The sequence below is a fragment of the Musa acuminata genome, chromosome BXJ1-9 (genome assembly GCF_036884655.1).
Source record: "Musa acuminata AAA Group cultivar baxijiao chromosome BXJ1-9, Cavendish_Baxijiao_AAA, whole genome shotgun sequence".
NCBI lineage: Eukaryota > Viridiplantae > Streptophyta > Magnoliopsida > Zingiberales > Musaceae > Musa > Musa acuminata.
In genome coordinates, this window is record NC_088335.1 from 47,045,016 (window position 1) to 47,068,542 (window position 23,527).

Sequence of the window (23,527 nt, forward strand, 5' to 3'; positions counted from 1 at the left end):
TCACACATTATGATGAGTGAACTCCAATCCATCATGCAGGAGTTGTCATGTTTTGAGAAACAAAAACAGGGTTGAAAGCTCCATCTCAATCTGCCCATACTCTTGACTTCAATTCTTAGAAAGTGAACAACATTGTTTCTAGGGTCAACTTAAATGTTGGGACCATTGAAATAAATGGGCATGTTAGCTCTCTCTGGGCAGAAACTTGGTTGTCCTAAACACCTGTGTTAGAGTGCTGCTCTTTCCATATTCTTGACTTGACTTAGTTTCTGAGAGAAGTGACCAACATTGTCTCAGCAATTAATTCAAGGTTAGCTTACATGTTGGGAACATTGACATAAATGAATATGGTAGCTATTTGGGAAGAAACTTTATAGTTTTAAACACTTCTCATATGATTGATTTGATAGTTTCTGAGAGAAGTAAACAACATTGTCTCTAACTATCTATTCAAGGTCAACTTACATGTTGGGAACATTGATGTAAATGGAAATGCTAGTTAATTAGGGAAGAAACTTGGGAGTCTTAAAAGACTTCTGCTGGCAGTCCCCAACATGAGAGCCAATTCCATCATTCATATCATCACCAAGATAGTGAGAGGCAACCCAATCCCTTAGCAAACAACAAATGAAATAGTATAATATAATATTCAGCAGAGTGATCTGAGGAACACATAGCAGCTTCATGTGTACATTTATACTCTATGGTTGGTGGTGAGAACTTGTAATTTATATAGATCATTTGCTGTGGTTGAGCAAATTAACAAGCCATTATCCGAGCTAATTTAATCCCATGCCTTAACATGGTTGAAAGAGACTTCATTTATCATGATGGTAACTTTTATAGATCACAATGACAATTTTACGAAATCATTTATGATGATGGAAATTGATTGTCATACTAAACATGCTCATGCCTTGCTCGTCTGTCTTAACGCTACAATGTAAGAGCTTTCTTCTCCATGGCACTTATTTTATATGCTATATAAGATAATAATTAAAAATATATGAACATATTTCTGCCAACTCAGTTATGGACACTGACAGGGTTTGAATCTTTATTCCACGTATTCAAAAAGCATAGCTAATTTTGACCGGTAAGACTCTGCTGGATCATAAAGTTTTGGAATCAAAACTTCATCATTTATCTTAAAAAAATAAAAAGCATCTGTATGAATCTTATCTTTAAAAATGACTTATTGTAAGCTCCAAAATCTCTAAAATTTCAAGTAATGCTGATTAAACCTAACAAAATATTAATTATGTCATGGGAGGGTGCCATTTCCACTTGGTACATGAGAACACATTACATGAGTCATTGGTAAGAGGGTGGAGTATCAAAATACAAGTAGAAAAAATGATAGGAAATGCTATAATCGAATCCACAACTCCCAAGTTTTATTGTAGTAGTTTCGGAAATAATAAGAAACAAATGAATATTCATAGCAAAAAGCAAGTTGGTTCATAGTATATATATATGCTCACATGTCTCTCAAGCATGAATCACCATTGACCCAGAAATAGGAACACATTAGACATTTTTACCAGTTGAGCTCAAAATATGCTTCTGCACAAACATTTGTGATCTGGTATATACATTAAGGAAATATTCTTTTCTAAATCAGCACTGAAGCATTTGTGAAAAATCCAGACTATACTAACTTCTTGTTGTGTGCATCCTTTTTCCATCAACAGGTTGATTGAAGTTAACAATCAACCTTGTAGGTATGCTCATAAGCTCCACAAAAGAATCCATATAACCATTGACTGCTTTGGTTGGAATGCTAGATCATGTAATCAAACATGTAGTTCTGCTACAAATAAGAAATATGGGCAATAAACTGCAAGCTGTCGAACATGCCTGGAACAGTAGTCAAGATGTGGGCAACAGCCTGCCATTATACATCTTCTCTAGCAACTTTCGTGCCTCTGGCCGCCGAAGAAGCCCCTTGTTGTTGGGCAAGCCCGTGCCAAGACAAACTGGGCAGACCAGCTTTCCACGACCTGAACCATCATGTATAACATTCTACTCAATGAGTCTAAATTTAAAATTTAATAAAGTGGTAAATCCTTTTAACAATAAAAATGAAGGACATGTTCCAAAGTTCATGCATGAGGTCGATTTTCCAGAACAAAATGAAGCTGACAAATAAATAAATAAATAAAAGGGCATCTTGTAGGTGAACGAGAACCATTGAGTCCATCAGAGACTTCAATTTTCAATGATGGCTAAAGGAGCAAATGTTTAATAATAACAAATGCACATAACAATTTATGACTTAAACTATAAACATTTAGAATTTAGATAAATGAGGAATTCTAGCAGAAGTTCATCGCAAGTTTATAGTTGCATGCTGAATCACAAGCTTCTTTTATCGGTACCTCATCAAAATTCAAAATATAAGTATAGAATTCGTGCAGATACAGTTAAGTGTGACAGGATGAGCAAAACTACCATATAAAGCTTCAAAACCGATTGAGAATGGGTAAAGTCAACAATATATAGAAACTTAAATAGAAATCTGAAGCAATACCATAGAAGAATTTAACTTGTATATTTCTGTGTCAGTAGAACATGATACAAGTGAACATTTTATCTATTATGCATAAGTGTTAAACAATTAACAAATCCAGACAAGTAACAAGCCACACATGTGGTCAGATTTAATAGTGAGAAACATAAAAAATTACAACACAGGATTACTTTGTCAATCTAAATTATAAATGGTGCACCATGCTTTACACTGTGGATATGTATTGATTGTGTCCTGGTAAAACTCTATATGTGGACTATGTGAAAATCCTTTTGCTGGACTAAACCTACTCCTCGATTCCAAACACTCTACCTCTGCATGCCAAAGAGGTTTGCAAGTGTGGATTCTGTACATACTGAATAGTTTGCATAAGCTATGACTGGACTTTTCCTTTTGTGTAACCATATTTGTATAGTTCCATTCATTGGCACCCAGCACAGTGATCATGGGAAGAGAGATGATTAAACTGACAGAGGAATTTGACAGATCAAAGAAAACTAAGTACTATACATCTTAATGTAGCCAAAAACGAAGACACAAATTGCCCAAAAACTTAATGAAGCACACTTAAAAAGACATGCAGAATATATGACAAAGGCTCATAAAACTACATACAAAATTTATTATACAAAATACCAAAGACACACCATAACAATTTGGGCACTCAGTAAACTCATATACATCCTTTGCTCGCTTTCGGTTGAGTGCTTTCCATTTTCCTGTGCCGCCACACATGTCACCTAAGTCAAAGCAAGAGAAGATATTTATCAGAAAAAGTCCTATGGTATCAGTCCTTGAATATTTCCAAATGTTGTCATTTACATGTTGCATTTTGAATGGAATGCACCAATTTAATATCTCATGTGTATGGGTTCATTCAATGCGGAAATAACTTGTGAGCATGTGTTATCATAAACTGTAACCTCTTTGGCTCAAATTGAAGATTCAATGCTAGAGTGGCTTATCTCTTGCGAGACCACAAATCAACAAGGGAATATGAAATTTGTGATCCATCATCTAGCTTCTTGTGAGCTTGTGATTGCGACAGTTTGCTATCCATTTCACTGTGAGGAAGTCATTTAAACTCTTCACAGACAATCTGATCAACTTGAATTCAAATTGAAGGTAAGGATACCTGTCACATCCTGGATTTTTTTTTTTTTTTTTCATATATTTTCACACAGGCCAAATAAATAAACATCACTTTATTCATCATCTATAACCATTTATTACAATTCATTTATTCATCAAATTACAAATAGAAAAGTTAACTTCAAGAGTCATCCAAGTGGCTCTACCTAGCGGTAGAGGAAGGTTCACTCTCCACTGGAATCCGATTTAGTACTAGAGGGAGGCTGCTCTGAAAATCAAAAACAAAGAAAATTCAGCAACGCTGAGTAGGAACCCCAAAAGTCAAATCAAGATAAATACATGACCAAAATTCAATCAATCATCCCATTGGCGTATATCAAGTACCCGAAGGAGCACTCCCCCAACAGCGGATGGAGAGGCTTTATCCTACGGGATGAGTTTGTGTTCTCCCAACAGCGGATGGAGGCAAACTCATATCACACTCCCAACAGCGGATGGAGTGGTGTCCCACACCCGCCAAAGTGGGGACACGTTCCTCCCAACAGCGGATGGAGGAACCGTCCAGCCGCCACGTCTGACGGCCCGCTAATCCCCGAAGGGAATCGCCCTACCTGCTCTTGGCAGGAATATAATCTCACACTGGTCATATCCATTTCGGGATGAAATAACATATTTCAAACATCTCTTTCAAAAATCATCAATATCAAATAATATAAATTAACCCTCAATTGACTTGAACTCTAGTTTAATCGATTCAATTGAACTCGATTTACTAGAGCCTAACTGAACTGAACTGATCTCTAATCCTTATTTAACTGGTCTGGAACCACCCTAGACTAGTATAATTTAGACTAGATTAAGTTCAATTTAGGTTAAACTAACTTGAATAAGTCAATCAATTCGGAATCACCCTGAATTGATCTAGACTAATCAAGTATAGTTTAATTCAATCAATATTTGGGCTCAAGTTCAACAATAATATTGGGCTAGATTGAGCCAGTCCATCTATTGGTCATGTGCATTATACATGATTGAGCATGCATTACATAAAACTGGCCCAGTCTTGGCCCATGGACTAGTCATAGCATATACCCATTAACAACATATATGAAAACATAATAATACATTAAAAGATAGATGAGGAGAAAAGTTTTAATACAAAGAAATAACATTCTCAATTTGACTAGAAATCATAAGACATTAAAAGAGGGACTAGGAGATAAGTTTTAACACAAGGAAATAGCTTTCTAAATTCAAATAAAAATCATAATTTCAACACATAAAATTTCAACATATTCTAGTCATATTTTAAATCATTCAGAATAATATATTTTAAATTTCAGATCAAAGGATATCAAAAAGGGATTTTAGAGAACATATTCTAGTCTAATAAGATTTTAATCCAGATAAGATTAAAGATAAACTGTAATACAGAAAATATATCATATAAAACATATACCTTTTTAACATATTTAATTCGACAATAAAAACCTTAATCATGGGTCAAAGAATATTTTGAAAACTTTAACCGATTACTTTAATACAAAAAAAATTGACATTTAAAGAATTGATACACATTTTTCAAACTATAAAACTTTCAACATTTAAAGAATCAAAATAAAAGCTAAAACTTTTAAGAAAGGTAGGGAAACCTACCTCTTGTCAATAGGGTGTAACTCCTCGTTCTCTTGTCAATAGGGTGTAACTCCTCGTTCCTCCCGCTGCCAGGCTCGACTAGGTAAGGAACGAAGGAGAGAAATCCCTCCCCTTTAAATAGGAGGAGATGAGCCTCTATTAAGGGAAATAAATTTTAATTTTCATATTTATTTAATATAAATTATTTCCATTTAATATACTACCAAATATGATATCATCATATTTGGAATACTTACTAGTTATTTCCTTAATTCATATCAACAAACAAGGAAGTAGATTAGGATTTCCCAAGGAAGTAGATTAGGATTTCCTTAAATTATAATAACAAGTAAGGAAAGAAAATCAATTCTTAACTTAAATATTTGATGTGATTACATTTCTCCCCTCCTATAGGAAATTTGGTCCCCAAATTTAGCTTACCTTAATAGAATAGATGAGGATACTGCTCTCGCATATCTTCTTCTCTTTCCCATGTTGCCTCTTGGTCTGAATGGTGTTGCCAACAAATCTTTACCAAAGGTATAATTTTGTTCCTTAGAACATGTTCTTTTCTTTCCAAGATCTGGGTTGGTTGTTCTCTAAAAGTGGCATCATCTCGTAATTGTAGAGGTTGGTAAGATATGACATGTGATGGATCCCTGATATATCTTCGAAGCATTGACACGTGGAATACATCATGGATGCTAGCCAAAGTCGGGGGCAATGCCAATCTGTATGCTACAGGCCCAACCTTTTGTAAGATCTCAAATGGGCCAATAAATCTTGGGGCTAACTTTCCCCTTTGACCAAACCTCATAACTCCCTTGGTTGGCGACACCTTTAAGAAGACGTGCTCACCAATTTCGAACTCTAGATCTCTTCGCCTTCGATCTGCATAACTTTTCTGACGACTTTGAGCTGTTAATAATCTTTGGCGTATAATTCGAATATTATCAGCATCTTTTTGAATTAACTGAGGCCCCAAAAGCTTCCGTTCTCCCACCTCATCCCAATATACAGGTGATCTGCACTTTCTTCCATAAAGAGCTTCAAATGGAGCCATCTGTATGCTAGAGTGGTAACTATTATTATAAGAAAACTCAATTAGATGCAAGTGCATATCCCAACTCCCACCAAAGTCTAAAGCACATGCTCTTAAGAGATCTTCAAGAGTTTGTATTGTCCTTTCAGATTGGCCATCAGTTTGAGGGTGAAAAGCTGTACTAAATTTTAACTGCGTGCCCAAAGATTTTTGTAGACTTCCCCAAAATTTAGAGGTGAATCTTGGATCTCTATCTGAGATAATGCTAACTAGCACTCCATGATATCGAATGATTTCCTTAATATATAAGCTTGCTAGTTTATCCAATGAATACTTCTTGTTAATAGGAAGGAAGTGAGCAGATTTAGTAAGTCTGTCTACTATTACCCAAATTTCGTCATATCCTTTCACAGTCTTGGGTAATCCTGTCACAAAATCCATAGTGACTTGCTCCCACTTCCATTCAGGAATCAAAATCATTTGCAACTTTCCCGCAGGTACTCGATGTTCTATCTTCACCTGTTGACATATCAGACATTTAGAAACAAACTCTGCTATATCTCTCTTCATACCACGCCACCGATAGTTTTGGCATAAATCTCGATACATCTTAGTAGTCCCGGGATGGATATAAAATTTTGATCTATGTGCCTCCTCTAATAATTGCATCTTTACTGGATGGCTTTCGGGAACACAAAGTCGATTGTGGAATGTAATAGAACCATCTTCGACTTGGAGGAATTCAGGTCTAGAACCTTGAGCTATTTCCTTAACTATCATTTGAAGATATGTATCTTCCTTTTGACCTTCTTTAACCTTTTCCACCAAAAATGATTGTGCCATCAAACACACAAGAAAACCTTTATTTGTCTCTGATAAAAGTTTAAGTTTTAAGTCTGCTAACTCCGTTATCATAGAATTCCTTTGAATATTCATATAGGCTACAAGACTGTAGGTATTTCTGCTTAAGGCATCAGCAACTACATTAGCTTTCCCAGGATGGTAGTTGATATTAAAATCATAATCCTTTAGAAAGTCCAACCACCTTCTTTGTCTCATATTTAAATCTTTCTGTGTGAAAATATATTTGAGACTCTTATGATCTGTGAAGATTTTGAAAGTCTGTCCATATAGATAATGCCTCCAAATTTTCAGTGCAAAAATGATAGCTGCTAGTTCTAAGTCATGAGTAGGATAGTTCTTTTCATGAGGCTTTAATTGCCTCGATGCATAAGCAACTACCCTCTCGTTTTGCATTAGAACGCAACCAAGCCCTTGTAGTGAGGCATCACTATACACTACAAAACCTTCTCCTCCTGAAGGAATCACCAAGATAGGAGCACTGGTTAATTTCTTCTTCAATTCTTGAAAATTTTGTTGACATTTATCATCCCACATGAACTTTATATTCTTTTGTGTCAATCTGGTCAATGGTGCTACTATTTTTGAAAAGTCTTCTACGAATCTTCTATAGTATCCAACCAAACCTAAAAAGCTTCTAATCTCTGAAACATTAGAAGGTTGCTTCCATTTTATCACGGCTTCAATCCTATGAGGGTCAACAGATATACCAGCACTTGAAATTACATGACCGAGAAACATAATTTCATTGAGCCAGAAGTTACACTTAACTTGGCATATAGTTTCTCTCGCCTTAGGACTTCCATAACTATCTTAAGATGGTGTTCATGCTCTGCTATGCTTTTGGAGTAAATCAAGATATCATCAATAAACACAATTACAAATTTATCGAGATAAGGGTGGAACACTCTATTCATGAGATCCATGAAGGCAGCTGGTGCATTTGTGAGTCCAAAAGGCATTACTAAGAATTCATAATGACCATATCTTGTTCTAAAGGCAGTTTTCTGTATGTCTCCTTCCCTTATCTTTAGTTGATGATACCCGGATCTCAAATCAATCTTTGAGTATACCTGAGTACCTTGAAGTTGATCAAACAGGTCATCTATTCGAGGAAGAGGATATTTATTCTTTATGGTCACTTGGTTGAGTTGTTTATAATCGATGCATAGTCGCATAGATCCATCTTTCTTCTTCACAAATAGGACAGGGGCACCCCAAGGTGACACACTAGGTCGAATAAAACCCTTGTCCAAAAGCTCTTGGATCTGTTTCTTTAACTCCTCCAACTCAATTGGTGCCATTCTATATGGAGGTTTAGAAATAGGTGCAGTACCAGGTAGAAGATCAATTGTAAATTCAATCTGTCTATTTGGTGGCAATGCAAGTAGATCTTCAGGAAAAACATCTGAAAAATCCCGTACAATGGGGATGTCCTTTAATACTGGCTTCTTAGATTCTTCTCCAGAAATAAAGGCCAAGTATCCCTGACATCCCTTCAGTAATAGTTGGGTAGCACTCAAGGCTGAAATAATAGAAGGGAACTTTTCTTGAATCCCGATGAACTTGAAAGGTGGTTGATCTAGAGGTGAGAAAGTAACAGTCTTCCGAAAACAATCGACACTTGCATGGTATGTTGAAAGTCAGTCCATACCCAAGATAGCATCGAAATCTTAAAATTCTAGTATAATAAGATCTACTAGCAAATCATGATCTTTTAATAGTAATAACACAGTTTATATATATCTGATCAACTGTCAAAGAGTTTCCAACTTATTATTTGTATGAATACCTCTCCGAGTGCGTATACTAGTAGCATTGCGACCATGAGCACCCCGAGTGATAAAACCACTAATCTTTGGAATTGGCTCTATTACTCTTATAATAGGTTAAAGACAATCATTGGTTAAAGTCAATCAAGGGACCTAATACACCTACAGGCCCTAGACCATGCTCTGATACCATAAAAATTGTCACATCCTGGATTTTTTTTTTTTTTTTTCATATATTTTCACACAGGCCAAATAAATAAACATCACTTTATTCATCATCTATAACCATTTATTACAATTCATTTATTCATCAAATTACAAATAGAAAAGTTAACTTCAAGAGTCATCCAAGTGGCTCTACCTAGCGGTAGAGGAAGGTTCACTCTCCACTGGAATCCGATTTAGTACTAGAGGGAGGCTGCTCTGAAAATCAAAAACAAAGAAAATTCAGCAACGCTGAGTAGGAACCCCAAAAGTCAAATCAAGATAAATACATGACCAAAATTCAATCAATCATCCCATTGGCGTATATCAAGTACCCGAAGGAGCACTCCCCCAACAGCGGATGGAGAGGCTTTATCCTACGGGATGAGTTTGTGTTCTCCCAACAGCGGATGGAGGCAAACTCATATCACACTCCCAACAGCGGATGGAGTGGTGTCCCACACCCGCCAAAGTGGGGACACGTTCCTCCCAACAGCGGATGGAGGAACCGTCCAGCCGCCACGTCTGACGGCCCGCTAATCCCCGAAGGGAATCGCCCTACCTGCTCTTGGCAGGAATATAATCTCACACTGGTCATATCCATTTCGGGATGAAATAACATATTTCAAACATCTCTTTCAAAAATCATCAATATCAAATAATATAAATTAACCCTCAATTGACTTGAACTCTAGTTTAATCGATTCAATTGAACTCGATTTACTAGAGCCTAACTGAACTGAACTGATCTCTAATCCTTATTTAACTGGTCTGGAACCACCCTAGACTAGTATAATTTAGACTAGATTAAGTTCAATTTAGGTTAAACTAACTTGAATAAGTCAATCAATTCGGAATCACCCTGAATTGATCTAGACTAATCAAGTATAGTTTAATTCAATCAATATTTGGGCTCAAGTTCAACAATAATATTGGGCTAGATTGAGCCAGTCCATCTATTGGTCATGTGCATTATACATGATTGAGCATGCATTACATAAAACTGGCCCAGTCTTGGCCCATGGACTAGTCATAGCATATACCCATTAACAACATATATGAAAACATAATAATACATTAAAAGATAGATGAGGAGAAAAGTTTTAATACAAAGAAATAACATTCTCAATTTGACTAGAAATCATAAGACATTAAAAGAGGGACTAGGAGATAAGTTTTAACACAAGGAAATAGCTTTCTAAATTCAAATAAAAATCATAATTTCAACACATAAAATTTCAACATATTCTAGTCATATTTTAAATCATTCAGAATAATATATTTTAAATTTCAGATCAAAGGATATCAAAAAGGGATTTTAGAGAACATATTCTAGTCTAATAAGATTTTAATCCAGATAAGATTAAAGATAAACTGTAATACAGAAAATATATCATATAAAACATATACCTTTTTAACATATTTAATTCGACAATAAAAACCTTAATCATGGGTCAAAGAATATTTTGAAAACTTTAACCGATTACTTTAATACAAAAAAAATTGACATTTAAAGAATTGATACACATTTTTCAAACTATAAAACTTTCAACATTTAAAGAATCAAAATAAAAGCTAAAACTTTTAAGAAAGGTAGGGAAACCTACCTCTTGTCAATAGGGTGTAACTCCTCGTTCTCTTGTCAATAGGGTGTAACTCCTCGTTCCTCCCGCTGCCAGGCTCGACTAGGTAAGGAACGAAGGAGAGAAATCCCTCCCCTTTAAATAGGAGGAGATGAGCCTCTATTAAGGGAAATAAATTTTAATTTTCATATTTATTTAATATAAATTATTTCCATTTAATATACTACCAAATATGATATCATCATATTTGGAATACTTACTAGTTATTTCCTTAATTCATATCAACAAACAAGGAAGTAGATTAGGATTTCCCAAGGAAGTAGATTAGGATTTCCTTAAATTATAATAACAAGTAAGGAAAGAAAATCAATTCTTAACTTAAATATTTGATGTGATTACATTTCTCCCCTCCTATAGGAAATTTGGTCCCCAAATTTAGCTTACCTTAATAGAATAGATGAGGATACTGCTCTCGCATATCTTCTTCTCTTTCCCATGTTGCCTCTTGGTCTGAATGGTGTTGCCAACAAATCTTTACCAAAGGTATAATTTTGTTCCTTAGAACATGTTCTTTTCTTTCCAAGATCTGGGTTGGTTGTTCTCTAAAAGTGGCATCATCTCGTAATTGTAGAGGTTGGTAAGATATGACATGTGATGGATCCCTGATATATCTTCGAAGCATTGACACGTGGAATACATCATGGATGCTAGCCAAAGTCGGGGGCAATGCCAATCTGTATGCTACAGGCCCAACCTTTTGTAAGATCTCAAATGGGCCAATAAATCTTGGGGCTAACTTTCCCCTTTGACCAAACCTCATAACTCCCTTGGTTGGCGACACCTTTAAGAAGACGTGCTCACCAATTTCGAACTCTAGATCTCTTCGCCTTCGATCTGCATAACTTTTCTGACGACTTTGAGCTGTTAATAATCTTTGGCGTATAATTCGAATATTATCAGCATCTTTTTGAATTAACTGAGGCCCCAAAAGCTTCCGTTCTCCCACCTCATCCCAATATACAGGTGATCTGCACTTTCTTCCATAAAGAGCTTCAAATGGAGCCATCTGTATGCTAGAGTGGTAACTATTATTATAAGAAAACTCAATTAGATGCAAGTGCATATCCCAACTCCCACCAAAGTCTAAAGCACATGCTCTTAAGAGATCTTCAAGAGTTTGTATTGTCCTTTCAGATTGGCCATCAGTTTGAGGGTGAAAAGCTGTACTAAATTTTAACTGCGTGCCCAAAGATTTTTGTAGACTTCCCCAAAATTTAGAGGTGAATCTTGGATCTCTATCTGAGATAATGCTAACTAGCACTCCATGATATCGAATGATTTCCTTAATATATAAGCTTGCTAGTTTATCCAATGAATACTTCTTGTTAATAGGAAGGAAGTGAGCAGATTTAGTAAGTCTGTCTACTATTACCCAAATTTCGTCATATCCTTTCACAGTCTTGGGTAATCCTGTCACAAAATCCATAGTGACTTGCTCCCACTTCCATTCAGGAATCAAAATCATTTGCAACTTTCCCGCAGGTACTCGATGTTCTATCTTCACCTGTTGACATATCAGACATTTAGAAACAAACTCTGCTATATCTCTCTTCATACCACGCCACCGATAGTTTTGGCATAAATCTCGATACATCTTAGTAGTCCCGGGATGGATATAAAATTTTGATCTATGTGCCTCCTCTAATAATTGCATCTTTACTGGATGGCTTTCGGGAACACAAAGTCGATTGTGGAATGTAATAGAACCATCTTCGACTTGGAGGAATTCAGGTCTAGAACCTTGAGCTATTTCCTTAACTATCATTTGAAGATATGTATCTTCCTTTTGACCTTCTTTAACCTTTTCCACCAAAAATGATTGTGCCATCAAACACACAAGAAAACCTTTATTTGTCTCTGATAAAAGTTTAAGTTTTAAGTCTGCTAACTCCGTTATCATAGAATTCCTTTGAATATTCATATAGGCTACAAGACTGTAGGTATTTCTGCTTAAGGCATCAGCAACTACATTAGCTTTCCCAGGATGGTAGTTGATATTAAAATCATAATCCTTTAGAAAGTCCAACCACCTTCTTTGTCTCATATTTAAATCTTTCTGTGTGAAAATATATTTGAGACTCTTATGATCTGTGAAGATTTTGAAAGTCTGTCCATATAGATAATGCCTCCAAATTTTCAGTGCAAAAATGATAGCTGCTAGTTCTAAGTCATGAGTAGGATAGTTCTTTTCATGAGGCTTTAATTGCCTCGATGCATAAGCAACTACCCTCTCGTTTTGCATTAGAACGCAACCAAGCCCTTGTAGTGAGGCATCACTATACACTACAAAACCTTCTCCTCCTGAAGGAATCACCAAGATAGGAGCACTGGTTAATTTCTTCTTCAATTCTTGAAAATTTTGTTGACATTTATCATCCCACATGAACTTTATATTCTTTTGTGTCAATCTGGTCAATGGTGCTACTATTTTTGAAAAGTCTTCTACGAATCTTCTATAGTATCCAACCAAACCTAAAAAGCTTCTAATCTCTGAAACATTAGAAGGTTGCTTCCATTTTATCACGGCTTCAATCCTATGAGGGTCAACAGATATACCAGCACTTGAAATTACATGACCGAGAAACATAATTTCATTGAGCCAGAAGTTACACTTAACTTGGCATATAGTTTCTCTCGCCTTAGGACTTCCATAACTATCTTAAGATGGTGTTCATGCTCTGCTATGCTTTTGGAGTAAATCAAGATATCATCAATAAACACAATTACAAATTTATCGAGATAAGGGTGGAACACTCTATTCATGAGATCCATGAAGGCAGCTGGTGCATTTGTGAGTCCAAAAGGCATTACTAAGAATTCATAATGACCATATCTTGTTCTAAAGGCAGTTTTCTGTATGTCTCCTTCCCTTATCTTTAGTTGATGATACCCGGATCTCAAATCAATCTTTGAGTATACCTGAGTACCTTGAAGTTGATCAAACAGGTCATCTATTCGAGGAAGAGGATATTTATTCTTTATGGTCACTTGGTTGAGTTGTTTATAATCGATGCATAGTCGCATAGATCCATCTTTCTTCTTCACAAATAGGACAGGGGCACCCCAAGGTGACACACTAGGTCGAATAAAACCCTTGTCCAAAAGCTCTTGGATCTGTTTCTTTAACTCCTCCAACTCAATTGGTGCCATTCTATATGGAGGTTTAGAAATAGGTGCAGTACCAGGTAGAAGATCAATTGTAAATTCAATCTGTCTATTTGGTGGCAATGCAAGTAGATCTTCAGGAAAAACATCTGAAAAATCCCGTACAATGGGGATGTCCTTTAATACTGGCTTCTTAGATTCTTCTCCAGAAATAAAGGCCAAGTATCCCTGACATCCCTTCAGTAATAGTTGGGTAGCACTCAAGGCTGAAATAATAGAAGGGAACTTTTCTTGAATCCCGATGAACTTGAAAGGTGGTTGATCTAGAGGTGAGAAAGTAACAGTCTTCCGAAAACAATCGACACTTGCATGGTATGTTGAAAGTCAGTCCATACCCAAGATAGCATCGAAATCTTAAAATTCTAGTATAATAAGATCTACTAGCAAATCATGATCTTTTAATAGTAATAACACAGTTTATATATATCTGATCAACTGTCAAAGAGTTTCCAACTTATTATTTGTATGAATACCTCTCCGAGTGCGTATACTAGTAGCATTGCGACCATGAGCACCCCGAGTGATAAAACCACTAATCTTTGGAATTGGCTCTATTACTCTTATAATAGGTTAAAGACAATCATTGGTTAAAGTCAATCAAGGGACCTAATACACCTACAGGCCCTAGACCATGCTCTGATACCATAAAAATTGTCACATCCTGGATTTTTTTTTTTTTTTTTCATATATTTTCACACAGGCCAAATAAATAAACATCACTTTATTCATCATCTATAACCATTTATTACAATTCATTTATTCATCAAATTACAAATAGAAAAGTTAACTTCAAGAGTCATCCAAGTGGCTCTACCTAGCGGTAGAGGAAGGTTCACTCTCCACTGGAATCCGATTTAGTACTAGAGGGAGGCTGCTCTGAAAATCAAAAACAAAGAAAATTCAGCAACGCTGAGTAGGAACCCCAAAAGTCAAATCAAGATAAATACATGACCAAAATTCAATCAATCATCCCATTGGCGTATATCAAGTACCCGAAGGAGCACTCCCCCAACAGCGGATGGAGAGGCTTTATCCTACGGGATGAGTTTGTGTTCTCCCAACAGCGGATGGAGGCAAACTCATATCACACTCCCAACAGCGGATGGAGTGGTGTCCCACACCCGCCAAAGTGGGGACACGTTCCTCCCAACAGCGGATGGAGGAACCGTCCAGCCGCCACGTCTGACGGCCCGCTAATCCCCGAAGGGAATCGCCCTACCTGCTCTTGGCAGGAATATAATCTCACACTGGTCATATCCATTTCGGGATGAAATAACATATTTCAAACATCTCTTTCAAAAATCATCAATATCAAATAATATAAATTAACCCTCAATTGACTTGAACTCTAGTTTAATCGATTCAATTGAACTCGATTTACTAGAGCCTAACTGAACTGAACTGATCTCTAATCCTTATTTAACTGGTCTGGAACCACCCTAGACTAGTATAATTTAGACTAGATTAAGTTCAATTTAGGTTAAACTAACTTGAATAAGTCAATCAATTCGGAATCACCCTGAATTGATCTAGACTAATCAAGTATAGTTTAATTCAATCAATATTTGGGCTCAAGTTCAACAATAATATTGGGCTAGATTGAGCCAGTCCATCTATTGGTCATGTGCATTATACATGATTGAGCATGCATTACATAAAACTGGCCCAGTCTTGGCCCATGGACTAGTCATAGCATATACCCATTAACAACATATATGAAAACATAATAATACATTAAAAGATAGATGAGGAGAAAAGTTTTAATACAAAGAAATAACATTCTCAATTTGACTAGAAATCATAAGACATTAAAAGAGGGACTAGGAGATAAGTTTTAACACAAGGAAATAGCTTTCTAAATTCAAATAAAAATCATAATTTCAACACATAAAATTTCAACATATTCTAGTCATATTTTAAATCATTCAGAATAATATATTTTAAATTTCAGATCAAAGGATATCAAAAAGGGATTTTAGAGAACATATTCTAGTCTAATAAGATTTTAATCCAGATAAGATTAAAGATAAACTGTAATACAGAAAATATATCATATAAAACATATACCTTTTTAACATATTTAATTCGACAATAAAAACCTTAATCATGGGTCAAAGAATATTTTGAAAACTTTAACCGATTACTTTAATACAAAAAAAATTGACATTTAAAGAATTGATACACATTTTTCAAACTATAAAACTTTCAACATTTAAAGAATCAAAATAAAAGCTAAAACTTTTAAGAAAGGTAGGGAAACCTACCTCTTGTCAATAGGGTGTAACTCCTCGTTCTCTTGTCAATAGGGTGTAACTCCTCGTTCCTCCCGCTGCCAGGCTCGACTAGGTAAGGAACGAAGGAGAGAAATCCCTCCCCTTTAAATAGGAGGAGATGAGCCTCTATTAAGGGAAATAAATTTTAATTTTCATATTTATTTAATATAAATTATTTCCATTTAATATACTACCAAATATGATATCATCATATTTGGAATACTTACTAGTTATTTCCTTAATTCATATCAACAAACAAGGAAGTAGATTAGGATTTCCCAAGGAAGTAGATTAGGATTTCCTTAAATTATAATAACAAGTAAGGAAAGAAAATCAATTCTTAACTTAAATATTTGATGTGATTACAATACCTATCCTTGGAACAGAAGATTCTGAACCAGTGCCTGTATTCAGAAGTGGGAGAGATTAAGATTATGTACATATGCTGTGGAAGCCCTTGCTCCTTATACCATCCAAGCATGCCACAGTTATCTTATAAATCACAATTACCAGTTCCTGATGCCATGTTTAGATTTTTCCTGCTTCATACTACAATTGAATTCCTATCATTTGAAATGACCTGTTTACACTAATATCACATTTAAAATGTAACTAGAATATCAACCAATAGATAGTCCAACAGGCTACCAATAAATTTGGTTGAAACTGAAATAATAAGATAAAAGGTTCAAACAACATATTTTAGAAAAGGTTGTTCCACAATTAGGAGAAACAAAAGACAAAGCATTAAGAGGACATTACAAAAAAACGCTAGAGATATGCAGCCCAAAGAAGTAAATCCACTCGAACATCATCGGCTGTTGACATGCATAATTTGTTATCTGGATGGATCCCCCCTACAATATAAACTATTAAGTTGCTACATTGATGAGTACTCTTAAGAATGTGAGGAACCCTCTCTCTCCTTCAAAGTACATATTTGGCAATAACCGATCTCCACACAGGAAACAAAATTAACTTCATTAAGAAAACTACATTAGCTGAATAATAGTGTGTGACAAGGTTGTATGACCAAACTATAGCTAATCTGAGTTCTTATGTGACTTCGACAATCATCAGGTATTGAAAATCCAACTAAATTTCAAAAAGGAAGTAACATGATTTATATCCAGACTTAATCCAAGTTTGTTTAATCCTAAACCTCACATGGCTCAACTTGAAATACCAGTGGACTAATTCTGGCACTAAGTCAACTCAAGCTAAATCTTATGTTGCATAAACTCATATCTAAGACAGCATTGTAAGTGTCTTGCACTTAAAAAGAATAAAAACAATAACTTATAAAAGCAGACATTGTTTGTGCAACAATTTACGAAGTCTATGGAAAAAGTAACACGACTTTTTAACTGAAGATTTATGTATTCAAGTTTTCATAGAAAATATTAGGTTCCATTTTTGTCTCGGGTATGGAATCCGACATACAGGAGAGAAATCCAGCGTTTGACATTTTCCCTTGGAGAGGGAAAAGGTACAGAAGGAGGAGCATATTGAAGGCAGAGGAAGTGCGTGGGAGGGAAGCAAAAAGAAAAAAAAGAAAAATACAACTATCGAAAGCTCTTAAACAAGAAGAACAATAAGATTATAGGGATACTATGTGGTTAAGCCCTGATAACCCTGGATTTAACCATTTAAACCGAGCAGCATGACAATATGGTAATTGTAGCCAATAGTAAGGGACCAGGCAAAATTGCATGGTGCATGTACAGGAACCTGATTGGAAATGTAAATACAAGTTGATACATACTGGTCTACTGATTTTTTTAATCCTTACTTTAACATGAGGTTTGATTAGCTACATCAACTGACATTAAAGTTGCATCTTATTGTCAGTTTTATTATGGGCCAATTTGTCTACTTGAGTTCAGTTATAGGGCTGGTCAGATTTGGTTGGAGTCTTTAGCGGATCATGTTTTGTTTACTAAAGTTGAGTCAGGGTCTATGTTCTAAATGCTTCTATTAAGAAATTCATAACCGTCTGGACGTCTGTCTCCATTTTCAGTACCTAAACAGTCCTATTAGTATAAAACTCCAGTTAAATTACATGATGGGGTATTTTAGGGAGATCTTAACTGTAAGATGACTTTAGTTTAGTCAAGTGTAAAAATTGTAAGCTGTATTACTATTACAACAGAAGGGGTTCTTTTACTGACACATCACAGACCGTCCTTTCATGCTAGTTATGTTTTCTATGCTTCAATCTCTCCATCACAATATGCAACACCTCATTCTGCTAAAAGTTATCCTACAGGAGATCTTTTATAATTAAACAGAAGAAATGATGTTTCTATAAAGACCTGACCTTATACAGCTTTCTCGATATATCAAAAGAAAACATAATGTGTATCAATACAATTCTTACTGGACAGCTTTCTGCTGTTCAGACCTAACCACAAAACCAATCTTAGTGTCATTGGATCGACCAGAGAGTAGGAAGTGAGTTTATTTCATCAAAACTCACCATTCGTGTAATAAACTGCCAAGGCTTCTTGCATGTTTTCATTTGAATCTCAAGACCTGGTGAAATACCTAATTACTAATTTCAATTATCGAAACCTGAAAATATCAGTGTGAAAAACCTAAGGATTCCACATTTACCTCTTACATCTAATAATATAAAACTTTGATTTCATAAAGCTGATAGGTAGTATTGAAACAGAAATATATATAAGGTAGTAGAACCACTTGAACAACTTAATTAGAACACAGAAAAAAAATATAAGAAAGGAAGCTGTCTCACATAATACTACGCCACTTCCAGCACAATTTCGACATACAGATTTTAATTTACTAGAGGAGCCCTCCATCTTCTCTGAGGCAAGTCCAGTGGGCGCATAGAATGAAGGACCAGAGATATTTATTACTGCTAGAGATGCACATAAACAAGTAAGGCATTTACGTCTTGAAGGCAGTGACTTACTTTCCTGCATGAGAAAGTAAGACATTAACATGGTCATATTCCAAAACAAGAAGATTTAGAAGGTTATCAAAATTTTAAACATCTTTTAAACAAACAAGGCATAATCATAAGAGTATCTATTATAGTAATGTATATTTCTGTACATCTAATGAGACAAAATAATAGTACATAGATGATCCTGAAGCTATTTCAGCAATTGGCCCATGATAGCTCACAATAACAATAAGGGTCCTATCACAAACTATATCGTCCAGCAGTTGTCAGCATAATTGGTTGAAATTCACCTTGACGCATACAAAAGTTCATAACCAGCTTTCTTATAAACTATTAGAAAAACATGTCTTGTTAACTATAACATGCATTTCAGATAGAGTTGCCATAAATTGGACAAAGAAACTGAGGAAACTGACATAGATCTATTTGATCTAGGCTTCTGTAATGATGACTCAAATCCAATGATTGATTCGGTATGTGCACTGAAGAGCCTAACAGGAGAACCACAGGTCCATCTTGTTTCATTCTTGAGGGAGTCAAAGAAGAGGTACAGTAGAGATCCCAGGAGATTGATCAGGACACAATCAATAAATATCATTGACTATCTAGCTTGCAGGAGTCAAAACTGATGAAGGACAGATATGGGTCTCAAATGATACTTAAAACCTTGATAGAGAGACTCTTGAGCATCATCTGCCATATTATTTAAGTGGTCTTTCTACCTCCTTAAACAAGTTAGTTATAAGCTTGTACATCTAGCTTGTGTAGAATATTGAGTGAGTTGTATTGAGTTGAGCACACAGAGCTCCCTTTTGCCCGGACGTACTGGTCCAGGTGTGAACTGGTACATGGACTGAACCCATTTTGGGCAGTCTAGTCCGGCTATATATAAATAAATAAATATATATATATATATATATATATATATATATATATATATATATATATATATATATATATATATATATATATATATATATATATATATATATAGCATCTCCTCCTACTCATGCTCATGATCCAGCCCTAGTCACAAGAGCCTCATCGTGCATAGTTACCCTCTGTCATGCACTAGGCTGCCATTTAGGTGCACTCCTCTTCTCCTCTTCCTCCTCTTCCTCCACCGCCTCCTCTTCCTTCCTATTCCTCCTCTTCTTCCTACAATGCCTTCCCTTCTTTCTTCTTCTTCCTTCCTCTTCCTCCATTAACTACTCTTCTTCGTACATATTGGTGTACCGAAGAGAAAAATTCTATCTAGGTCTGCAAAAGAGAAGATTTGACCCTGGAAAACTGACAAGTTTCTCTCTAATATTGGAAGAGTTACCTCTAATTTGAAAAGTGTAGGAAAATTTTTGATCTCTAACCTGGAAAAAGGAAGCAGGTAATGTTCTTGATCTTGGCAAAATGCAAAAGAATGAATGTAAAACTTACTCTAGAGATAGGGGTACAATTTGTTTGATCTTCACCAATGGAAGAAATCTTAATGAACAGGTTATTTTAAAGAGTAGAGGAGCCTAACAATGGATGTAGTCAAGTTTTCTGAACTAGTATAAATCTTGCATCTCCTGGATCCTTTACATGATCTTTGTATATAAGATTTGTGTTTCTTACTAATCGGGCTTTGGTAAATTTAAAATTTCTTTTATTTCACTCCACGAAGCACAAATTTACTCCCCTCTTGGGGCATAAAAGGCCCAATAAACCTTTCTGGAACACCACTTCTGTTATGATTGTAATGAAGTTGGGAGCTACACAGGATGCAGTAATAATGAAATCCTCCCTCCAACTAACCTTATCCATGGAAGCATATTTTATGAATCAGCAACATAAGTTTCTTCTGAGCAATAGACCAACAAGTCATTAGTTGATATTTGACTTGCTCTGGATTGTGTTTTACACAGCTCCTTCATGATTCATCAAGGAGTTTCCATGTCACGTTTGAGTGCAACACTTATATTAACAAACCTTAACCTAAATTGAGGAGCAATGATGCATCTTTTCATCAATGTGAATCTAGAATGTCAATAGTTCCTTGTGTGAGAGCTCTTGTAAACAATGCTAATAGTTATATACAACTGCATAAATACAATAAGTGATATCCAAATATTTACCTTGCACATGGTTAGCCATTTATTAAAAAGCTATTTCAAGTTGATTCCATATTTGTGGAATCAGAAATTAACTATACAATGGTGCCAAACCCATTGTAATCACATGATAGCAGTCTCTGGTAACATACTGTAATGTGTCATCTTTAGAATTCACAATCAAGTGCAGAAAGGGATTAAAACTTGAAAAAGTAGTCTAAAGGTCATGTATGCATGCTCAGTTCATATTGGATTCAATAGTAATCTTATGCCTCAGTAACAAAAGATGGAAAAAAAGAAGCTTATAGATACAATACTTCTGTGCACAGAAAAACCCTAGCAGAAGAGAGAAAATTTTAGTGAAAAACTATATATATATATATATATATATATATATAACTACTCATAGTCAAAACATAGTCAAAAATTTAAGTTTTAAAGAGCTCCAAAAAAAAGCAGTAGATCTAACCTTCATGTTAATTTTGCCTGATGAAGATTCAGGGTCATTGTGCTTCATAGCTTCTTCCTCCAAATTGGAGCTGACATGAAATTTAGCTGTCATTGGATTAGTTAGTTTTGACATACAAAAGCATGAAGCACTTTGGATGCTGTAAAGATCTATTATTTAAAATTGAAATAAATGGAACCCATAATATATATCGATCACATGTCGAAATAAGTGACAGGTACTTCCTGCAGCAAGTATGAACAACTTAATGGAAGAATATACTGAATACTTTGTTAAGAAGACAATGCAGTAAAAGCACCAGCAAATGATAGATGACTTTCAAAAAGTACACAAAATCAACCATTGTGGTTTTACATAAAAACATAGAAGACCAACACTACAGCTTTGAAGCCAGTTACTTGTACAATTGATTGTGAAAAGAAAAGGTACAACGTCGAACCAGATTCTTATCTTGCAAAACCAAATTCAAGTCAAGTGTTTTTTCCATTACATACTATGATGTGTATGGATATACAGTTACAGTGTAGCCATGAAAGATTTTATTGAAAGTTGATAGTTCAAATTCTATGTTTCCACTTATACTGAAAGGCAAGTTTATTATCAATTTTCTTAAAGAATTTTTTATCACTTTCATCTATGCAACTTTAGGCCCTCTCCTTGTTCTGTTTATTTAGTGCACTTCCAAACTGATGTTATCATAATACAGCTTAAGCACTCTACTCATGTTTCCTACTTTTCCACGTTATCCAATTCAAACCTCTCACTTATCTCATGTTTTCGTTTCCTGATTCTAGTATGTTTTAACAACAGTTTCACATAAAGATACTCATCTTTCTTATGCATTTGTATGATAGTAGTTTCTCAACAAACATTGGCTTATGCCCACAAAACAACTGAATCTCCTCAAGGAGAAAGGAACAAATTATTGCATCATTCAGGTCAGGCACAAGTTCACAACTTCTGGGTATGCTCAAAAGAAAACAGAATTAGAGTGCCCAATTTTCTGCAAAGAAGAAAACAAGTCCGCTATCGGGTGACAGTTGCAGCTAATTCTCGTTCCTGTCATCATCATCGCTTTCCACTAATTTACACTTGGTAGACAAAAACCCAGTACTATTTCATACCTCAAATCACCGACAGAAACAAAAGAAATCAACAGCTAGACACATACAAGCAATAATGCACAAAAGAAGATGCCACAGATCGTGCAACCTAAATTTACTCAAGAAACCTTTTTAATGAAATTAAAAAATGGCATCTTCTGCCACGATTAAAGGGGGAAAGAAACGAACTCACCCCCACCACTCGCGAAGCCACCGCTTCTGCTTCTCCATCGACTCCTACAGAAGACAGGAGGGAGAGCGGCCGAGAGGAAGACGCTACAACTGCTCGCCAACTCCATTCCCTCCTTTCCTCTCCCACTCCGCTCTGGCGTCTCGGCCACACTTGGGTGCGAAGTAGCAGAGCCCGCCACAACCACAGGCCGGGGTTATCTTCGGGAAACCACGCATAGAAGTGCCCACGCGAGACTCCACGTGGAGTGCCAGCTGCCGTCGAACGGATCGCCGTAGCCGTTAACAGCAACCCGTTACATCCGATTAAAACGGCCGCTATGGATCCTCCCCATATCATAGTTTAAAATCTCATTCGGCCAATCTCCCAAAAACATTTTTCTTTAAAGATAACTTATCAATATCCACTAGATAACACCTTAAACATTGATCAATGATAATATACCAAACTCTTTTATCAAAATAAAGGGTTTGAGATCTCAACTGATGTATTTTTAGCATGTGTCAGCTACTTGGTAAAAATATTG

At 35.6% G+C, this 23,527-nt stretch overlaps 1 protein-coding gene across 3 annotated transcripts; it reads right to left on the bottom strand.

Annotated features, from left to right (window-relative positions):
• Positions 1-1,378: 1,378 nt before the first annotated feature.
• On the bottom strand, positions 1,379-23,186 carry LOC135593880 (protein PHOTOSYSTEM I ASSEMBLY 2, chloroplastic-like). Of its 3 annotated transcripts, none has more exons than XM_065084195.1 (5): positions 23,005-23,185; positions 21,709-21,778; positions 18,979-19,162; positions 3,181-3,273; positions 1,379-2,003 (listed from the first exon to the last, which is right to left on the bottom strand). In XM_065084195.1, the coding sequence occupies exons 1-5, from the start codon at positions 23,040-23,042 to the stop codon at positions 1,873-1,875; spliced, it is 516 nt and encodes a 171-aa protein (XP_064940267.1). In that variant the 5' UTR covers positions 23,043-23,185; the 3' UTR covers positions 1,379-1,872. The 3 variants fall into 3 exon arrangements, with proteins under 3 accessions (XP_064940267.1, XP_064940266.1, XP_064940268.1); XM_065084194.1 differs by having other exon boundaries at positions 21,709-21,794; positions 23,005-23,183; XM_065084196.1 differs by lacking the exon at positions 3,181-3,273 and having other exon boundaries at positions 21,709-21,794; positions 23,005-23,186.
• Positions 23,187-23,527: the final 341 nt, after the last annotated feature.